The sequence below is a fragment of the Cystoisospora suis genome, assembly GCF_002600585.1.
Source record: "Cystoisospora suis strain Wien I chromosome Unknown contig_1318, whole genome shotgun sequence".
NCBI classification, from domain to species: Eukaryota; Apicomplexa; class Conoidasida; order Eucoccidiorida; family Sarcocystidae; genus Cystoisospora; species Cystoisospora suis.
Window position 1 is genome coordinate 32,604 of NW_027154118.1, and position 20,373 is coordinate 52,976.

The 20,373-nt window shown below is 54.2% G+C and overlaps 2 protein-coding genes across 2 annotated transcripts; one reads left to right on the forward strand and one right to left on the reverse strand.

The window, feature by feature from the left end:
* Positions 1-1,576: 1,576 nt before the first annotated feature.
* On the forward strand, positions 1,577-17,646 carry CSUI_003059 (wd g-beta repeat-containing protein). Its single transcript, XM_068063257.1, has 16 exons — positions 1,577-1,793; positions 2,464-3,963; positions 4,728-4,868; positions 5,887-6,204; positions 6,919-8,675; positions 9,777-9,872; positions 10,570-10,772; positions 10,981-11,038; positions 11,695-11,760; positions 12,531-12,614; positions 12,967-13,034; positions 13,556-13,669; positions 13,930-14,006; positions 14,580-15,384; positions 15,761-17,276; positions 17,389-17,646. The coding sequence occupies exons 2-15, from the start codon at positions 2,517-2,519 to the stop codon at positions 15,855-15,857; spliced, it is 5,331 nt and encodes a 1,776-aa protein (XP_067924765.1). The 5' UTR covers positions 1,577-1,793; positions 2,464-2,516; the 3' UTR covers positions 15,858-17,276; positions 17,389-17,646.
* Positions 16,801-18,863, reverse strand: CSUI_003060 (dullard family phosphatase domain-containing protein; the record flags this gene model as incomplete). Its single annotated transcript, XM_068063258.1, has 5 exons — positions 18,203-18,863; positions 17,896-17,984; positions 17,620-17,724; positions 17,128-17,373; positions 16,801-16,895 (listed from the first exon to the last, which is right to left on the reverse strand). Coding segments are annotated over exons 1-5 (1,101 nt in total), but the record flags the coding sequence as incomplete, so codon positions are not given.
* Positions 18,864-20,373: the final 1,510 nt, after the last annotated feature.

Genomic DNA, 20,373 nt, shown 5'->3' on the forward strand with positions numbered 1-20,373 from the left:
TCAATCTTCCGAGGAGGACAATAGAGCTGGAAAGGAGAGCCCTGCTAAAGACAAGACAAACAGGTGTTTCATTCCGCCGCTGCAGTATGTAGTTTTTTTCCTAACCCTTTGCTGCGCCGTGTTCATCTCCGCCACTGCAGCATGCCATGTAGCTGTCAGCACTCCCGTGGCGCCTTCGATCCTTCTTGGGGCGACAGTCGTGCTCATGGCCGAAGGGATTTGGGGCCTCCTGACGAAGCATCGCTTGATGATTTTAGTTTTTGGCTGCCTCCTCATTGTCGAAATGATCGCCGCAATGGCATTCGGCTCGCTTGAGACCCAAAATTTCCGGGATAACTTCTTGAGGTATGAGAGCCTCAATGACCAGCTATCCCACACACCAGAGGAAGAGAAGGAAATGGATGAACTTGTTGAAAAAATGAAGCTGCTTGCTGCTTTTGTGGCCCTTTATTTTCTCTGCTCAATCCTCGTCCTTGTTACGGCTGTGCTCGACTTCATATTGTACGCTGATCTCCAGCGAAGCAAAAGTGGAAACGAGAGCGAGACCAGCGAGCGTGGACAAGGAGATGACTCAGATTCCACGAAGCGAGAGAATTACGATTCGCCCTCATCTGCCGATATCAGCATCGCAGACGATAAGTCTCTGACAAAAACTACTCCGCAGATGGACAGTTCAGCTAGTGAAAGCTGATTTGAAACATCATTGACTTCCATCCTAGCGTTTGTGGAGAAAAGGCCAGCTGGTCGGATTTCAAAGAAGCACTACGAGAAGGGGTGCAAACTACGTGTCCTACGTTCTGGCCGACAGCAAACCTGTCAACCCTTTTCTTGGACAGAACATACCTAGGTCTGCTGCTTCCAGTTTGGTCAGATGTGATCGCCCAAAACTGAACTGCCTAGATTTCGGAGCCCTATTTGAACGCACACAGAAAGTCAAGTCCCGTCCGCCGCCTGAGTAGCGCCAAACCAGGTCGGGGTCTCAGACCATCAGGTCAAGAGAGTAGCAATGAGTCAAGCCGGCAACTGGCATCATTCAGAAATGGAGGCCTGCTGGCCCAACTTCGTCCTCCATAGCCGGCACACAGGAGTGATATCTTTCATCTCACGACTGACACTCCACCCCCCGCCCGCCCCCCGTGCGTTTCGCACTGGGTCTATACGTTGCATCTTGAGGAGCCTAGGACCAAGGCCCTCTTTCCTACAGGAGTCAACTAATTCCTTTTTCGGTTTGTGCTGGTGTCGGTTGCGCCCCTGGACCACTTTTTTCTTTTTTTTGAACAACCACTGCAGCGTGGATGCCAAAGTCTCTTTTTACCTGTGTGGCCAGGCTGGCTGTCGCTCACTGCTGGCTGTGGGAGCGCCAACCGACGGACCGCTTTCGAAAACACTCGCGTATGAGCTCCCGCGTTTCTCATGTCAGCGATGTTCGCCGTGGTTGCCCCGTGAAGCGTCGTAGAGTTGAACTGCCTTGTCGCGTCCAAACAGCTGTCGAGAGGTGGAAGCGCGAGCCTCTAATGACAGTCGGGAGTATCTTTATCGGACTGATACGGTTGCTATTATACAAGTGCCCGAGGACCTCCCCGGCACTAAGTGGTAGGGCCAACGATTCGTCACGGCAAAAACTCCTGGACCCCCGGAGGTCCCACCATGAGGACAACAGCTAGGCACGCGGACGAGGAGGACGCTATCAGTTGCGGGGGCGGCCAGGACTTCGTACTGCACTGTTTTCCGGGCAGAACAGTTCGGCCTTCAGCCTTTGCGGCATCACTCACACAGCGGTATTGAGAAAGCGGGTAAGAAAACTGGGCCTAGCTTCGTACTAAGAGTTAAACAGGTTTGCTCCTCGAGGAAACTGATACGTAGCTCTCCCTTCATGCCAGATATGAGGTGAGAGCGGAAGAAGTACGAGGCAGCTGCTTCGTCCTCGCATGCGCCCTGTATTCATGCATGCAGCTGGACAAGCATGCGCAGGTTGTTACTAGGAAGACCGCGTGCTACTGTTTTGTGCCTTGCAAAGCGTTGTTGGCTGCGGCCGAGTCGGCCCCCGATTGATTAAAGATTTTTTACCGCTCACAGTGTGCCTGCGGTTTTGTGGACATTGCTATCGCTAAGAATACGTGACATGGTTAGCAATCGTGCGTACGTATGGACGAGGCTGAGTGAGCACAATCTGCGCCTGTTTCAGTGGCGGAGTCTCTGCGTGCGTGTCCGTAAAAGTATGGACTCAGTGTTGAAAAAGCGTCTGGCCTCCGAGGCCAGAATTTTGGTGCGTTGCCGCTACCCCGTGAGTCGCCTTTGCAGCACAGGTCTTATAGACTGAAGTAGCTCATAGGATTTGCAACGCACTCTTTTCTGATCGCTTTGATTCTGGGTCGCGCATCTGAATTATAGCGGACAGGTCTGTTGCGCTTGGAGCGTGCGGTGCCGGGAAGCATGCCGCAGTGTGGGGGCGTAGATGGTCAGGTCATAAACCGAATTATGACCGCGTATCTGCGGAAGGCAATATAGTCGCAAAAATGACTCATCCAGCTCCTCCTGCGGTCATCAGATCTATCCGCCAGAAAAATCTTATTGCACAACAAGGCGGGTCTTCTCTCCGAAGCACCGACTACGACGTCGGTTCGGATGGCGGCGCGCACAGGAAAATCGAAACTGAGCCACTCCACTGGACAGTGCCCGCTAAAGAATTTGATGCCGCGTCGTCGACTGGCCACGGAAGTGCCTCCGTATTATCTGACTCTTCGGCCCGATCTGCGTATTGCGGCGTCCGTTCAACCTCATCTTTACATCGGAACACCACCCCTGGTGCGCACCAGTTATCACCAGTTGGCGCTGCTTCTGGTAGAGCTGTTGTCTGCGCAACCGGGGTGGAAGAGCGATTGAAGGCGTGCGCTGGACTGGCAGCTGCCTTCTTCGACCTCGAAGGTCATTTTCATCTCCGGAGTAGTCGTGCGTTGCAGTTGGGAGAGGAAGAGCTGAATTGTCTCTCAAGATGCAAAGGTGATCAGTATGGCCGGTGGGATCTCGGGTTGGAAGACTTGCGGTGTATTCTTACGGGGAGAGATTCATCTGGAGAAAGACTCGGGTCGGATGGGTGCGAGTATTCCGGTCGTAGAAAGACTTGCTGCGACCACCGTGCATGCGCTCGAGAGACAGAGCAACAGCATGCCGATCTCCACGACGCAGTTGGTTCGCTTGACTTCTCTCCGGGGGCTGATCGTGAGCGGATTCGCTCAGGCCAGGAGACCGATCACTTTCCCTGCGGTAACGACGCAAGTAGGGTGGCGGGTGGCTTTGATCGAAGCAGAAGTTGGTCCACGAGTACGCTGGGGGTCCAGTCCCAAAGTTCGACCGAACACCTTGTAGAGTACGGAGAACGTTTCCCGGCTTTCCAAGCCTCGAGTGGAGCGGTAGGACCGAGCACCGGAAGCCCGTCTGCACTGACTGCTCCCGCCGATGGTGTCTTGCCGGACAGCCTCGCTCAGAGCGATAAGGGAGGATCAGTAGACAGCCGTGGTACCGAAGCCCTTGGACCTGCGGCAGACCCAGGCGACCGAGGAAGGCATCTCACACAAGATGCAGATGCTCCAAAGCGAGCAGCGGAACCTTCTGGACATTCCTCTGGAGAGAATGAAGAGACAGAAGAGCGTGCTTGCCCAGCGGGAGATAGTGAAGAAGAGGAATTACTCACCCGGTCCGACTTCTTCTCGGCATATGATTCGAAGGAACTCAAGCGGCTTGGGCGCGGTTCTTCTGGCTCGCTTTCGGAGAACAGTCATGCTGACGATCGCGGTGTGGCCAGCGGGGTGCCGGAAAATGCAGAAGCAGACGACCATCATGCCTCTGCGCAAGAGAACCTAGGAAAGACCGAACTCGGCACGAAACTGGACGACGTAAAGCAAAGCGCCACCAGCGGCACGGACGAGGAGATTGCGCCCGAGAGAAAATTTGCAGGCCCGCAAGGTGGGATGTTTCGGAACAGCTCGGTGCAGGACTTCGTTCTTGTAGTCCGTAAATTGCGACATTCTTGGACACTGCCACGTGCGCACTAGTTGTAGTCAGGACGGTGACAACCGAGTAAAGGAGAAGCACTGGGTCTCATCTAGCGCTTCTGGGGCCCCTGTCTCCCATACTAGTTTACCATAGGACTACCAACACGTTGCTATTCTTAGTAGTTTCTTCCTGGTTTTGCGACCTCGACACTTCTGCGGCTACACACAGGAGGATCGCCTCTTGGGGAGGATAACTACAAAGCCTATGGCGTGGACGCACGAGGGACCAAAGCGAATTGCACTGCGCTCCCGTGGATGTGTCGATCAGACTATTTCTTGGCGCTGGCAGTAAGTGACGGTTGCAACGGATGTTGGATTGCACGTCTGCAGCAAGATAGAGTGGCGACCCTTCAGAATGTACGGATAGAGGCGCCACCCAGCCCAGTCGGCCGACCACCGTCCGTACGCCCTGATGCCGCATCTCTCGCCTCCTCTCGCTGCGCGTGGTACCGACATTGAACCCCACCGGTCGCTACAACGGCCTCGCTGTCTGCTAGTCTACATGTCTCTTCTCGGAAGCTATTGCCGAGACGGTCCTTCGTGCTTCCTGATCAGTTTTCTGTTCTCACGTCTGGGGTGCGGAGTGATTTGTTTTCACCTTGGACTGGTGAGCGGAGTTGCGCACGGGCTGAGTGAACGAACCATTTCTTATTAGGCGTTGTTGCCTGTCCCCAGACGCCTCTCGCTGGCGGCGCTGCCACTCGCCAACGCCTTCTGCAGCTACTTGTGCTGTCTCCTCTTCAAGCCACGACCAAGGTCGCGCTTCCCAAGAAGCATCCGCCGTGGCTGGTACCGCTGGTGCGGGAAGCAAGCGAGGTGTGGTCGCTGGTACATTGCTCAAACAGAGTTTATTCCCACGTGCGCAATTATTCTTCTCCACACGCCTCCCTTCACAGAGTTTACGGTGCATGATGTGTTGCGACTTGATCCCATGGTTCTCCCGACCTTTGTCACGAAGGTCGCTATGGGGTCGATTCGCTAATCTCTACCTTTTCGTCTCGTAGCCTTCCGGTTGAAGTACTATGTCCTATTCAAACGTGGGCATCAGGCGATCTTGGAATGCTCTAGTGCCGACCGGCACACAGGGTGTGGGGGCGAGTCTTCACGTGGCAGAACGTAGCCCGGGCTGCTTGACTGTAGTCCCTCAGAGCAGCCGCTGCTGTGAAGCGAGACTGTGATATGTTACTTGCAGAGTGAGGAAGTTCTGTTACGTTCTGGGGCTGCACGCGCATTGTAGGATACCTATATACACAAGTCCGGAGAGTCAAGCGTGTTTGCACCGAAGAGTTTTTCACCAGTTGATGACCAAACAGTCGCCCGTGTGGCGCGCCACTTGTGAAAAGAGGACTGCTTGCTGCTACAGTGGGACAGAAATTGGTTAGTCCAGGTAGAGTTTGGGATCTCGCATCACCCCGTGATGGTCCCGACCGTGGAAGAGATTCTAGAGTAGGCACCTGTCTTTTTGGCTTGATACCCTTGTCCCTGATGGTAGATGTACGGACTAGGGCAGTTCAGCCACTACACAGCTGTTTCTAGCTACAGCAGGTGAAGAAAGGTGCAGGTGGACACAAGCGAAGAGCAGTTTTAACTTCGGGAAGGCATCGGCGGACAAGGTTGCACTCGTGAGTCAGATAAGTCGCCGATGGGGGTGCACTCATACAGCAGTGCTTGTGTTCTCGAGCTGGCCCGGTTCGTGAAGAGACCACTCACTGTCTGCGTCTGGAGTAACTGAAGACGCTCTGAGGTCGGTGCGCTTGGAGTGATGATGCTTTGCCCGAGGAGGTTCATAGGCATGGGGCAGACGATTTGTTTTTTAACTTTCTGTCTTTTTCAGCATGGATGGTCCGGTCAGTGCATGCTCTCAAAAGATTGGGTACTGGAGGTTCCGCAACAGATTCTCACAAGCCTTCACCACGGACTTCATCAGCTGCGTCGGTCGCGAGTCTGAAAAGCTCCCTACATTCGCGAGAGGGGGGCACTGGGTCTAAGGTGGACGGATCGCGGTCCAAGGGAGGCGGGCGCAGTCAGCACGATGGAAGAGAGTACTCGAGCATGAAACCTTTTCCAGTCATGCTGAAGGGGATAGTCAACAAAGGAGGCAAACACCAGTCACCGCTGTCAGAGGTGTGGTGTGTACGTACAGTTGAGACAGGTAAAGAGATTAACTGTTGTACTCGTGACCACTCCGTCGTCTGAATAAAGAAATGCCGTATGCGGAGCGCCCGAGGTGCGGCACAGCCGCTGTGCTTAGCGGTAGCACTCAGGCAAGGTGTACTCAAACGGAACGGCGTGCTTTCGTTGTGTTGGTCTATTTCTGATTTCTCCTTGCTGGTAGATTCCGTGTTGGCAACAAGGATTGAAGTGCTGCCTTGTTTCGTCTTCTACCTGTTTCGTGTGTGCCCTGTCAGTCCAGCGGGCACCTCACTAGAGCGCGAACTTCTTCCGCGTTTGTCAAGAGTTTGCCACGCTCATGGACCGAGAGTTCGGGACACCTGCGTGTCTACATGACTGCGGGACAACCGCAGGGAGGAGCCGGCAGCGCTTTTCTTCTAGTGACTCCAGCCAGCTACGCTGAGGGTAAAATACTAGCGTGTAGCAAGTCTTCCTTACATCTTGAACACAGTCTGAGGCATTGCACCAATGGTACTCATCGAAGGTGCATCCTACTTTCCACTTGCCTTGCGTTTTTTCTTTGCCATTCGAAGAACAATATCCGAATTGGGGAGTGCTATGGTTTCGTCAATACCTCCACCACACCATTCACTGTTGGAAGAGACGCCGCTCGCCATATTCTTTGTTCTGTATTTAGCAATCCCGAGAGTGTCAGGTTCTTCGATGTGTTTCTGTTCCCTTCTCTTTGCTTCAGGCGACCGCGCAGCCCTCTGGGCCGTTGCCATATCGCCCGCTGGCGACTGGCTAGCAGCGGCGGGCCAGACAGGAGTCATCTCGCTGTGGGCAGTGCCCCGGCCTCGAGGAGACAATGCAGAAGAGCTGCGACGACCTCGTTACAAAGACACTACAGGCGCAGAGGCTTTTGCGGGGGCTGCACAAGCGGAGCAGGGAGGCAAAAATGACAATCCACGCGGCAGGTTGCTGCCCATGCCGGAGCCGTATGAGGTTCTGCGGCCGCTCCGCTCAGTAGCGTGCGAGCAGGGAATGAAGCACCAACACAAATCAGCGCGGGCTGAGAGCTTCGACAGTCACTCGTGCACAGTAGTTCGAGCTGCGGCGTCTCAAACACGAGATCGAGGAGCTGTGCACACTGAGGCAGATCGTTTTCCTGCCGCCCGAAACCTGCAAACGAAGGGAAGCACTTCTTCGCCTGAGGGGCAGGAGGGATTTGGAGAAGGTGTGATACCGACGAGCAGCAGGGGTGGCGGATGCGATCCCGCGTTGACTCACCCAGTAGCGAGCTCAGGGGGACGAATCGCATCCACTGAGAGTGCCGTACCTTTGGCTGAGGGAGAACTAGAAGGACCGGGCACTGGTTCCTCGTGTGTTGTTGGAGATGCTGCCAGAAACCGTCGTTTCGACAGTGGAGTTTGCGACCTCCAGTTTCCGAGTGTTCAGTATGAGTATTCCAGCAGGGGGGGCGTGACCGCCGTGGGTGTCGGACCATCAGGACCAGGGAAGGAAGTGCAGGAGGAAAGTGAGTCGGGGGAAGGAGCTAGCGTTATTGCAAGTGACGAGAAGGGAAGCGCATCCGCAGAGAGCAGTGGCTACTTTCCAGGCCCGGAACAAGCAACGTCTGTTTCGTGTCGGCGTTCCTCTCATCCGGCCCTGGGTCCCGTGGTGGCCACGGAGCGTGGGGAGGTAACAGAGCGGGAGAGGCCTGCTGATTCTCTGCCGTCTTCGGGTGATGCAGCGTGTGTCTCCGCTTCTTCCGTCTCGTCCTTCGCTACTCGTTGTGTCTCTCCGACTGCGGCTTCACTGTTTCTCCGTGCGAGCCAGGACGCGTCTTCAGTTGACCGGCAGCTGTCAGCGTCTCTGGCATCCGCCTGGCGCGCAGGTCTCTCTCGCCGAGCTGAGCTTGAGTCGCCTTCCCTACTGAGAAACAGCAGGGGTCCGGCTGCAAGAGCGACCAAAACTCAGTGCAGTGACACGGGTACCACAAGAGATGAGACTGCGTTAACAACAAGGAATCCCAAGTCTACGTTCTCTCCGGGTTGCTCAGGAAGGAAAGCATACAGCGCCGGTGCCGTTCCTGTTGGCTCCGACCCCACGAAAGGTCATGACACATGCCAGTGCCTCGTCGGCCAGGTGTCAAACCCTTCACAGGCAGCGACTTCCGCGGCATCGGCACTGCAGAACTCGGCAGAGAGAGAGGGGCCTCTCGATACGTCACATGAAAACTCTGCTTCCTCTATCGACGCTCGAGCTCTGGGAAGTCTCGAGGACCGGCAGCAGCGTACTTCGATTTTCGAGGAAGGGAGCACCGAAAAACTCGAGGGTGGCCGCTGCGCCGAGTGTGCACCTGAAAGAGAGACAGAAGAGCGCTCCCCGTGGTTTCTGACTGACCGACCGCAGATGTGCTTGACCGGGCATTGTGCGGCCATCATTCAGCTTGTGTGGGCTCCGACGACGAGGCTCGGATTGTTGCTGAGTGCGTCTTTGGACAAAACTGTGAGTCGGACTACGCGCTCCGCGTGCAGGTACTTGCAGAAAAGCAGTATACACATCACCACTGCTGTTGCAAGCGCCAATGCATGTTCCACTTTGCACGTTCGCCTGCTTTGCTGGGTCGGGCTCTTATCGGAGGCGCGCTAGTAAGAGTTCGACCGACCAAAAAGGTGTAGGTGTTTTATTGTAGGCAGAGTACTTCGTAGGAAAGACGCGCATGCTTCTCTTAGCAGAGAACGACACGGCCTCCTTAGCTGGAGTGTAGCGCTGAGGAGCATGACTGAATTTGCGCGGGCTCGCACGGAGTGCATGTCTCACACCATTCGCGTATACATCAGTTCTTTGAGCTGTTCCCTTCACCTCTAGATTGCTCGGAAATGTCATAGAAAAGTCCTGTTACCTGCACAGTTGCAGCGGTGCGCGACTCAACTAGTATTGGTGTGCATTCTGTCTGGAGAGACTGCGAAAGTCACCCGGGAGGTTACACAGATTGATGTTGAGGCGGAGGGAGAGAGACTTGCGTGCGTTTCGGACGGCCCGTTCATGAAGTAAAACCGGCCAAAACAGCGCGCGCACGAAACAACCCTCGTTTGCTTCGCTAAGTGCCCGCAACGTTTCTTTCCCTCGGGCCACGACGAGGAACGGCCACACAACGCTTGTGCTGTCTTCAACAAAAATGCCGAGCTTCTCTTGAGTAAACTGCCGTTTCCATGTGCGGCGTTGTTGGTATAACGTTCCAACGTGTCTGACATACACTTGCGTGTGTGTGCGTGAACCGCTTTCACCGCACTAGCGAATACCCGTAGCGTTTCAAGGAATTAGCTTTCGTCGTGCGCGTACGTATCTCGAGCAGTGAAAGGAAAGTTCAGGTTTGCTTTGGAGTCTGTTTTTTTGTTTGGTTCAAGCTGCGTCGGTCAACCAGTTACTCAGTCTGCGAACAGTAGAGGGGCAAAGGCGGAGAGATCAAGGAAGTTGCACAGTTTATGCTGAAGATGGCAGCTCGTCCCGCAGAAGGATTCCTGCTTCGCTTGACGGTGTTTCGTGAATTTCATCAGAATGATATATGGTGCACTTCCGGTGTCCCCTCTTATGCTATGCCACCAGGTCCGCCTTTGGCGGCCGATGAAACAACCCCAGGCTGTTGCAGTGCTGCGATGCAGAGACTGGCCCACGAGTGTAGCATTTCATCCCATGTTCAAGGTAAAGTGTTCCTTTTCTTCTCTTTATTGCATGCGTCCCGGCACATGACAGTAGCGGTTTCTTTTCTAGGTCTCCAAAGCGGTGGTGAAAGAGAAAACAGACACCGTGGGGATAGGACAGCCGATCTTGATGGGCGGGGTGAAAGCTTTGGTTGAAGCACCCAAGTACAAGAGAAAAGATGCACACGAGGGTATCCTCAACACTCTGCCAGTATTGCTCACTCGACAGATTTGTGATCTCCGCGGAGGCAAACAGATTCGGTATGTCTTCCTCCGATAGCAGCCCTTCGTGTAGGCACGCCCCATGCTCTCGTATACAGTCTGGTGCAGATAGACCTACTTCGTAGAACTGTAAATGCCCATTGGTATGGATGTGCCCTTTTATCCTTGCGTGTACAGAGAAGTACGTTGGTAGAGACTCCGTTCAGCAGGGGCGTCTGTAGAATATCGCGCTGCTACTCTCAGAAACACGGGACGCAAACTCAAGAACAACGTATGGTTGCATCTGAGACGTAGTATTCCACTAACTCATTGTACTGGTAACGCCCTGGAGATAGGGTAATAGTCCGGATCGCACTCCACACGTTCTTTATTCGCATGTCCGAGGAAAACTGTTGTCTCAGGAATTGTCTGGAAGACAAAATGCTTTCGCTGCTGCTGTCTCAAAGCTGCTAGCGAAAGTTGGTCGTGTTCCTCAGGATGTTGTCTTCACGGGCTGTCTCGACGCCACAGTCCAGGTGTGGCGCCTGTTTCCTGTTGGCGGCGCGAGACAGCGGCGACGGGATAGAGTAACCGGGACTACGGAATGTAACCGTACCAGTGGACTACTGACATACGAGGCGCGCGTTGTGGAGTACCTCAAAGTCACGGAACTCGTTACGGCAATTTCGCTTTCGCCCAAGTACGTCCTCCCCTGGGTGCACGCATCCTTCAAGTTTCTCTATCACATCTGTGACTGGAGATTGGCTCAAGGAACCCAGGCGTAACACGTGTACTGCAACAGGTAGTTGCTGGTAATTTCCCCGATTCCTCTTATACAGCTAGCCGGGAGTGTCCGATATTCTGCTCTGGTCTCGAGAGGGTGTTGGTCCCCCGTTTTGTCACTGCAGCGGAGCTGTCCTGGCTGTCGGATTCCGTAATGGCACCATTGCATTCTATGACGCGAAGGTGAGCAAACTCGAGGACCGGGCAAGTGCGCACTCACTGCGCATTCAATGGGGTCCTGTGTGTACAAGACAAGCCGGTGCCTCGGTGGCAGTGGAATGCTAAGCGCTTTCTATGATTCGCTTGATGCGGCGAGGTGAGATGACGCGAGAACGCCAGCATGCCCGTCACTGAGGTCGTTGCTCAGTCTGTCAATTCTCTCCTCGGTAGCACGCCTTCTCCTCCGATGTGGACATCCAGATCTGTCGGGGACATCATGGCATTGAATCCATATGCGCGTGTGCAGTTCTGTCCGCTTGCCAGAGGCTCTGTCGTGGTTCAAATGCCCGAGAGTTCTCGGTGCAGCTTTGCCAACTGCCCCGAAAGTCGTTGCTGCAGCTTTGTTTGCTAGTGTAGTGCGCCTGGCCGGAGCACGGGCGGATTGGAACCTCCGAGGCTAGCGGTGGTGTACTTTCGTTGAATGCCAGAGACGCTACGATCGATTTCGAAGTCAGTGAAGATGCGGTATCGTCCTGCTTGTACGCACACTATCTCGATATTCGTAAATCCTGACGCAATACTGAGCATAGTCAAGAATGCTTCCGCTTTCGATTGTTGCTTCTGCTGCTTGAAGCGCGGCTGTGTGAAGGCGCTTAGCTAGCTTGTGCCTGTGCGTGCAGACCCTCAAGTTCAGATATGAGATTGACTGCAAGAATAGAAAAGGAAAGTTTTCTAAAGGCAGGAAGGTATATCTCAGCGGCGGTTTTGTGTTTCCTTCACAGACGAAGGACGACATCCTGAAAGTGTTATGAAAGACCAGAAATTCCACTTAGCTCGTATCCTTGCCAGAGACGTTCACTAAACTGGCTTTACGACTGTGATTTGTACACCCTCCATCTAGTATACGCACCGTACACTTACTGTTCTGGATAGCATGATTGGGTGCCCAAGTGCCGCGACGAAGGACTCCTGTGTAGAGCATCCCCTCAGCTGCTTAGCTGATCCTGTTTCGGAAAAATTTCTGAGGACCGTAGTGCTGTTCAGGCTTTCCTAGCATCCTTAGAGAGCCCCACGAGGGCTACTGCGGCACCCGTTTCTTCCGCAGACAGTGCAGGGAAACACACCATGACAAGCTGAACGCACCGATCTCGTTTGCCGGGACGTGACGTCTTCGCGGCTATGGTTGTGCCACCGTGACAAGTCATCGCGGAGAGCTCGTGCCAATCCAGTCGCGGGGTCGCTCTCCGGACAATCGCTGTGATAGTCTTTAAGAGCAGTTGTCTGCCTTTCCACTCAAGCGACGTGCGGTTGCCTGAGCTAGCTATATCAGCCTCTTGGACAGAACAGTTCAGCATAAAGTTATTCTCAGGGAAAGCAACGGAGTGGCAGTAGCTCAAGCAAAAAGCATGTTCCGCTGGTATTAGCACGAGGTATATCGTAGACAGGCCATTCTGCTAGCTCACGAAGACAGAGCCAAAGACTTGTCGTTTTTCTTTGTCTTTCTTCGCATGTGCAGGTGACGTGCCTGGAGTGGCAGGCCAACGGGATGGCGCTCTGTGTGACCACGAACGACTCTCGCATACGCATCTTCAACGCCGCGGTGCGTAGTCAGTCTGTAGGCACCTCGTCTGCTGTCTCTCCTGTGCTGCAGGTGTGACGACCGGCCGGGTTCTCTGACATGCTGGAGCAACATTCTTTCTGGTCTGGTGAGGGAGTTGTGAGGTGGCGTATGTCTCGTCTGAAGGCTTCGGCCTTTGACAGGGACTGCAGCAAGAGTCTTCCGCCTTGCTACAAGTTTTACTTTGTGCATCTGCAAAGTAAAAGTGAGCGATATCCGGGGCCGTGGGTTGGATTCCCAGTGAAGCGTCTTGGGCCCAGCTCTTAACAGCACATGGTGGCAAGCTGAACAGAGCTCTTTTTATCTATGTTATCCGTCTGTGTGTATCTCCCAGGACCTCTCTTGTGTGGGAAAGTTCAAGGGCCATCTCAACGAGCAGATCATGCTGCGCGCCAACTACACGTGAGACAAGGAAAGACGACAGAGAGCAACCTAGAAATCATTTTTCTAATTCAACGCTACCGAGGAAGGAAGACAGCGTTTTGCGAGATTCTGGAGACAGATTCAGCATGTGCCCACTTGTTGGAAGAAAGAACTCTCGACATGTAACGTGGAAAACGGTGACCGGGTGATAAACAATGTGTCATCAAGAATACCGAGTGACTAGGCGTATTACATCCTAGTCCTCAGAGCACACAACCATACACGGTCAGACAAGAGCTCTGCCCGGGGCGTCTGAAATGCTCGATGGGGGGGCATTTCCTGCTTTCTTCCTGCTATCGGATCGTCACGCGTCTCTTGTGCGTTACGAGTGCCTTGCAATCACTTGTCTTCCACCGTTGTCTCAGCCCGAGCATCGTGCTAGACAGACTGCAGAGTGCGTTTTCCGCAGTGTGTGCGAGGGCTCCACGACACTGTCAGAACTCGTACAACAAATCGGCAGTAAATTCCTGTGTCGTGTTGCTGTCTTCTCTTGTTTTCAGGAATGACGGCTCGGGCATTGTGTGCGGCTCTGAAAACGGGTGGCTGTGCTTTTGGAGTGTCGAAGACCCGTGTAGTTCGGCTTGTGGCAGGGGAGGCGAGCTGCATCTGACGGGGTAAGCGGGTCGGCCTGCTACGGGGAAAAACACAGTTTTCTCATGTCCTTGAGACTCATGTGTTCATGCGTGTTGTTTTGCTGCTGTTGGGTTCTCAAGACAAACAGCGCCTGTGAAAGACAGCGGAGTGGACGCGCAGAGCTCGGATGTCGATCACCCCGTACTCAGGGTGGGTGCACATTCTCCCAGTAGCACCAGATTCTTGAGATCGGATAGGTATGCTGCTTCTTCTTTCTGTGATCTCTGTATACGCACGGCAGCGGAGTACTCACAACTAAGCTGCCCGTCCCGACTGCGAAAAAGAGGCCGACGAATTCCAGCTTCGTTGGATTCAAAGGTACGTCTGACCAGCTGCGTCGGCAGTAATCAACCGCATAACCTACCCCCGCCATATAGGTGCATTCCAATCCGTGGGGCTTAAATCAAATTGGCTGTCTGTAATAACAGGACTGGCGCTGCATTAGGTTGTCTCAATTCACGCTGGTGAAGCCAAAGGGATTGGAGATTTGTGACGCGAGACAGTTTCTTAGTTTTGCAGTGCGGACCGGCGTGCAGTGGAAGTGTGCAAAGCGCGTTAGCTGGGAGAATGCCTCTTTTCCATCACTTGGTCGCGGAAAGCCTTGAGTAGACAGTGATGGAGCACCCTTCGATGCAGGCAGGCACACCAAAACCAACTTTTCACAGTGGCCGTTCAAGATGACATCTCCAAGCGCAGTAACTCTTCGTGCAACGATGCGGTACGCCGAGAGGCAGGTAGATGTAAGTATTGCATCGGTGGACAGTGCTGGTCGGGAGGAGCTGGATCAGTATTACACAGCCGTTACCTCTCTTGGATAAAGAATCGTTCTTTTGCATTGGTTACGCTTACATAGCCGCCTTCTGCTGAGCTGTTGTGTCCTCCTCTGTGCAGCATTCAACGAGCTATTAACCTGCAGCCTCGTGGCTCCGGCCACGTTCACTCGCTCTCTGACTTCTCATATGTCCCTACAGTCGCTTCCTTCTCAGCCAGTGAAACAACCGGCAGGCCACCATCTAGCTTTGCGCAGGCTGGCATTCCGATCAGAATCAGGTGTCAGGGCGAAACTGTTAGGAATTACAACACAGAAGCTCCAGAATGCTTCTTCTGGTAAAGAACCAGGGAGAGACGTGCTGCAGTGTGGCATACCTTCTACCGACAGTACGTGCTTTTCGCCCAATCATCAGCTCGCGGAAGAGAAGGAGACATGGCAAACGGGTAATCGTTTCCTTCGTGCCCTTACCGCGCGCAAGCTGCAACAGCAGCCGCATGCTTCCGGTGGCCCGAAAGAGTCATTGCATGGATCGGCTACGCCGCTTTTATGCAATAAAGTGGCCATGCTGGGGTCTGTCCCCGAATTGGGCCGATCTTCTCAGGGGGGCGAAAGTTCTGGGGAAGCAGCGCGCCAGCGGAGCCTCCCAACGTCCCCGGCTTTGGGTGGGATAGAGGACCCGCTTCTGCGGGTTAGCGCAGTGACCGTATTGCCTGACTATACAAGAGAGTCTACAGGAGGAGGCGACTCTCTTCTGTCAAATTCTCCGTCAGGCGTGTCTGGATTGACAAGTGTCTATGAAGACTCTGGAGCCGGCCCAGAAGAAAGACGAGCTCGCGAGGAGGGGGAGAGGTTTTGGCGAGTGGGCGACGAGTTATGCATCGCCGTAGCCCGTTCTGTGCACCAGGCGGAGACAGCGCGGCGCAGGTGAGCTTGAGCTCACCGTATGGCCAAGGACTGTTGGTGGGAAGCTATCGGAGTGCTTCCCTGTCGCTAGCATTTGCTAATGAGCGTGTGGCCTATGCAGCTTCTGGATGGCTTTAGAAAGAGCAGGGGCTTGCGGCCGGCAAATGCTAGGCTACCGTACAGTTGAGCTAACAGATAGGGCACCCTTACCAGTGTTTCCTGGACATGAGCAGTGTCCCCGCGGGGCGCCTTCTCATCTGATGTAGCTTGCATTTCAAGCGGTAGTGAAACAGTCGATTCCTCGGCTTCCTCTGGATTACGGAGGTTCCGGTGTAGCTGCCTCCGATAGTCAAGCATGTTGGAACGTGTGTCCCGTGTTCATCCTTGTTGGTTGCAGTGCGTGCCGGTCCGGGCCTCTCGTAGTGGTGGCCGGGAGCCACTACGGAAAGCTGCGCATTTTCGTCAACGTTGGCAAGCCTCTGAAGAACCCCTGAGTGAAATTTGAGTGACCCCTCAGCTCAGCCGGCGAAAGGTACCCTTCAGAAGAAAATCCGCTGGCAACCGGAATGATGACTACCCGGAGATTTTGCCGGTTTCGCTGTGGTTCCATCAGTGCCACCAGATACGAAAGTTGGCTCGGGCTCCATTCCGGAGAGGGAGAACGGCCGAAGAAGACGTTTCTGGAACTGGAGAGAGCACGGTGAAGACTGCCAGGGCGTTCCCCGGTGTCTGCTCAGCTCCATAAGTCTTTGTAGATACAGCAGTTCGCTCGCGCTCCATTTCGGAGAACGGCCCTCCCATTCCGATATATCAGTGTTGGGATCGTAGTCCCGTGACGAGCATTTAGCCTCGAGACGTCACGGGATACACTAGAAGGTGGACTTGGATTTTTAGCGAGAGTTGACATAAAAGCAGCAGAACCATTTCGACTCCGCCGTTAATTCAGTTTCGGGCTGCGATTAGAAGCCATAACGGGTAACCTCTCAACAGTGTAGAAGAGGCCTTCGTGTGGGAGCATTGGCGACGTGACACCGGAGCGCCCAGCAAGAGTTGGAAGATCAGTTGGCGGCAACGAAAGCGCCTGTATAGAAGGGCTTGGGAAGGCGCGTAGTACTCGCGTCTGAGTGGAGAGAACAAACACCATCCGCGTCCAGCTCTCTCGATGAGTTCCCTAAAAAGAAGGCTTTCAGCGAATTTTCATAAGAACTGGTGGACTCGGGTCAGAGAGAGTATGGGGAGGCGAGGAAGTTTATTCCTGAACTTCCTGTCGATATGATCGCCGGACTATCGAGTGCTATCGCCGTGAATTCAAGCGTGGCAGGAGCATGGCAATTTTCTTCAGGGGGACTAGGACAGAGGGCTGAAGCTTACCTGCTAGTTGCGATACTGGACACATCAGTGCGGTTGCGATGACGACTACAGTTGTGCAGGATTTACAGAGGTCCTAATGCTTTCCTATGGCTGTTGATCCACTCTCTCAGGCCGTAGCGCCCCCTCAGATAACACGTAACGCTGTTGAGAGTGGATAAGTGCTGAAGCAAAGGAACAGCACACATCACACACCGCGGAGGTGGCACCGAGTATATATGGTTCTGCTCAAGCTCGACTGATGACGTGACGGCTTGGGCAGCGGGCCTAAACGAGGGATCCCCCATCGACACAGGCTCTGGGAGCGCCAGGACTTCTTGAGGCTGGCGGAGGAAACCCGGTCGCTTTCAACAGCTGTGGGAACCTAACGCTCAGTAGCTCGTAGTCAAACCCCACTTGAAGCAACATTAGAAGGTCCATGAGCTCTTTATCGTCGTAGTCGTTTGTCCAGCTCGAGACGATGATTCCATTATCAGGCTGCAGTGCCATGCTGATAGGCGAGTTGTCGGCGAGGATTACGCGGGAAAGATTTCTCCCGAGCAGGCGTAGGTCCTTCACGTATCCGCCATTGATGACCGTGCAGTGCTGTCGATAAAGACGGTGATGGACGCGGCAGCCACCAGGATCCAAGTGTGCCAACACCTGCGTTGCATACAGGAGTTATCCCCGGCTCGCGGACACAGAATGACTGTTTCAAACGGGACCTGGACGGCGACGCGGACGCACGGCGGCGGCTTTACAGGCGGACAGCCTTTCTTTCCGATCGACTACGAGGGCTGCTTAGAATCGCTATGTTTCTGAAAGGCCCGTGTGCTGCCGGCAATGTCCGGCAGTCTCCGGATGACTTTTGCGACAGCGGTCTTCCTGTTGCGAAGCAGGGATCCTTACTTGATCAGCATATGACTGCGTGCTGGCAGTGAAAACGACAACCTCACATAATTTTGAAGCTAGGTCCAGAAAGAGCTTTGCGAACGGGCGGACGTACACGTGGCCCTGAGGATTTGCGCAGAAATAGCGTCCGGGGCAAGCCATTTTTCTGAGAAACAGTCTGTGGTATCGAGCTCATACTCGCAGCCTGCCTGTTTTTCACAGTTCAGTTCTGCAGTGATCTGGCATGAGGCACCATGTGCTCCGCGACAAGAGGTCTGCTTCGGCCGAACCTACCAGTAGATTCGTGTCCGAGAATCGGACTAAGAAATCAGCCTCCGTCTGGAGAGGTTGGATGGAGCAGTGCATTAACGTTTCGTCCATGTCTATGAAAATACACATGTGAACCAGGATTCGACTACAGGACGGGACAGGGTAGTTGAATTGCTTGTGTTTGTTTGTGAAGAAGAGACTACATACAGTTCGCTGCCCGATTTACAAGGTAAGTTGGGGCAGGGCGCGGCCGGACGGCAGAACAGCAGGTCATTTTCCCAGACAGAAACACTTGCACCCCGGGCGTTACTATCAGATGTGTGTCACTCACCTAGCACAAGAGTCATTCGGTTCGCGAAGTCGGGTGCCAAAGGCGGTAGGAAATAGCTCTTCCGAACCAACGGAGCTGTTCTAGGGAACTTCGTCATCGCCAAGTAAAATATGGCATTTCGCAGAGCTGCAGGAAGCAGGGCTACATCTTTGGGTTCGTCAAGAATGTTAGGCATCGTGACATGCATGTTCTGCGTTGCGACACCATCACCTGCTCCCGGGCAGCTCCGCGTCACCTCCCCGAGAGGGTAGTCGCAAGTAGAATCTGGGAGGCTGCTCTGCTGGCTCTCCGAAGTCAACCGACTCAGGTAGCACGCCTCCGAATTCCTTATGAACTGTCGGACGGGGTTCGTTGAGACTACAGGCCGGCCACCGTGAAGAATGGTCGCGCTGGGTGCAAGGCTTGCAGTCACTCCGCTCGCAATTGTACTTTTGGTACATCTTTCTCCCGAGAACGGCGCCAGCATTTGCAACTGCTCTCGGGAAGGGCGAACAGAACACTGAGAAACCTGGTTTGGTTTGCAGCAGCCCGGTGCGTAACTCATCATGACTCGAACATCATCCTTCATCGGGAACCGTCTGAACCTCCCTCCCGATGCAGCGGAGCCGGCGCACGGGTCGGACGGCACATGTTGAGGTGAGCCTGCCGCAACACGGGGCACACCTGCGAAGAGAAACAGAAGAGGTACAAGGCACTTTCATACGCACAATAAAGCCTCAGTATTCCTGTGGCTCCCCGAAGGAAGTCCCTGCTGTGGCGGAGAGTGCGGCCCGTCCTCATATTCTGTTGCCTTTCTCCACCGAAGTCCGACGAGAAAAGGTGTGACAAGCCGAGAAAGCGTCTACTAGCTGTCTTGGTTTGGGCACCGCATGGTTCGGCAGCAAGAAGGCGAACCGCAGATGTCACTGAGGGTGTGTTATTCGAGTTGGGCCGAATCACGGAAGCATTTTGTTCTGGGTGCACAGCTGGAGGCCCTACATGGATTGCAGTCCCACTGACGTGTCTGTCCTTGGCGGCGACTGAGCGAGCTTCGAGGCTTGAGATTGTGGCAGCCACAGATGTCCGTCCCAACTATCTGGGTTGTCATTTCGCGGAGCTGGGGTTGCTGCTTTAGCTGTGCAAATAGCATGAGGAACTCGTTCAGCGTGTTTGAGAGTGTAGAAGGACCAGAACTTCGTTGGCTGCTTGGGACACGACCGGGGATAGAAGAGCGGACAAGGCGTCTGGGTTAAAGGGGGATCACGTAGCTTCGAGCTAGAGCCATACCAGTGTCTCCCGTCACGGAACTGTTTTTCGACTCGCAGAACTCCTCTGCTGCGATGCTGGAGAATCGCTGGGCACCTCGCACGTTACAGGAGCCGTTTGGTCCAGTGGTAGGTACCGAAGACTGCAGAATTACTACTCTACGAAGCACTGCTACTCGAGTGGATCAGTAGCGCAAGCACAGGGAGCAAGACCTTAAGTGGTAGCGGGCTTCAGTGGTTGCGCCGTAGGATGTGACTAGCAAACGAGAACAGGCACGGACAGTTTTAATATGTTTGTTCGCTCCCAATTGTGAAATACCGTCTCCTACGACAACTGTCCGAAAAGCCCTGAACGGGAAGATACTCGGAGTGACACGGTTGACTCTCACATCATCCCAGCAGCCACCCGGAAAGTGAAAACTTCGAAGAACCGAAGCTTCAGTCGACCAAAGGGCAAGACAGTACCGATACGCCAGCACGGGAAGTACCATGGCTGCAGTCGATACTGGCTTGCTAACGTGGCTGCATGCGGGCGTTGTAGATGCAGCGGCATCGATGCATTCTCTCTCGGGGCTTGTTTCTCTGCCGAAATGAAGGCAGGGAAGTTTTCCTGGGACCTGTCCACTTCCGTGTCGGCTGCTCACAGATGTGCAGAATTTCTTTCAGAGCTATTTGCAGCCGTGTTTAATGCAGACACACACGGTGAACAATCAAGTCTTGGCATGGGCGTCTGAACTCCGTCAGTAGTTCGCGGAGGGAATGCACACGCAGTTCATCGGCCAAGGAGTGGTGTAAGGGCCATCCCTCGTTTCGCTGGTGTCGTGCGTTACGCACTTGGACGTACGAGGGACTCTTACGCGACGCGGCCGAACCAGTCCGCACGTCCTGTCCTTTGTGTCCTGCCGGTACGCTCTGCGGCCAAAGCAG

Coding starts and splice junctions, on each gene's coding strand:
- CSUI_003059 (XM_068063257.1), top strand. CDS start 2,517: ATGACTCATCCAGCTCCTCCTGCGGTCATCAGATCTATCCGCCAGAAA. Junction 8,676..9,776: donor GTGCGTCTTTGGACAAAACT/GTGAGTCGGACT, acceptor CTATGCCACCAG/GTCCGCCTTTGGCGGCCGAT. Junction 13,035..13,555: donor ATGCTGCGCGCCAACTACAC/GTGAGACAAGGA, acceptor TCTTGTTTTCAG/GAATGACGGCTCGGGCATTG.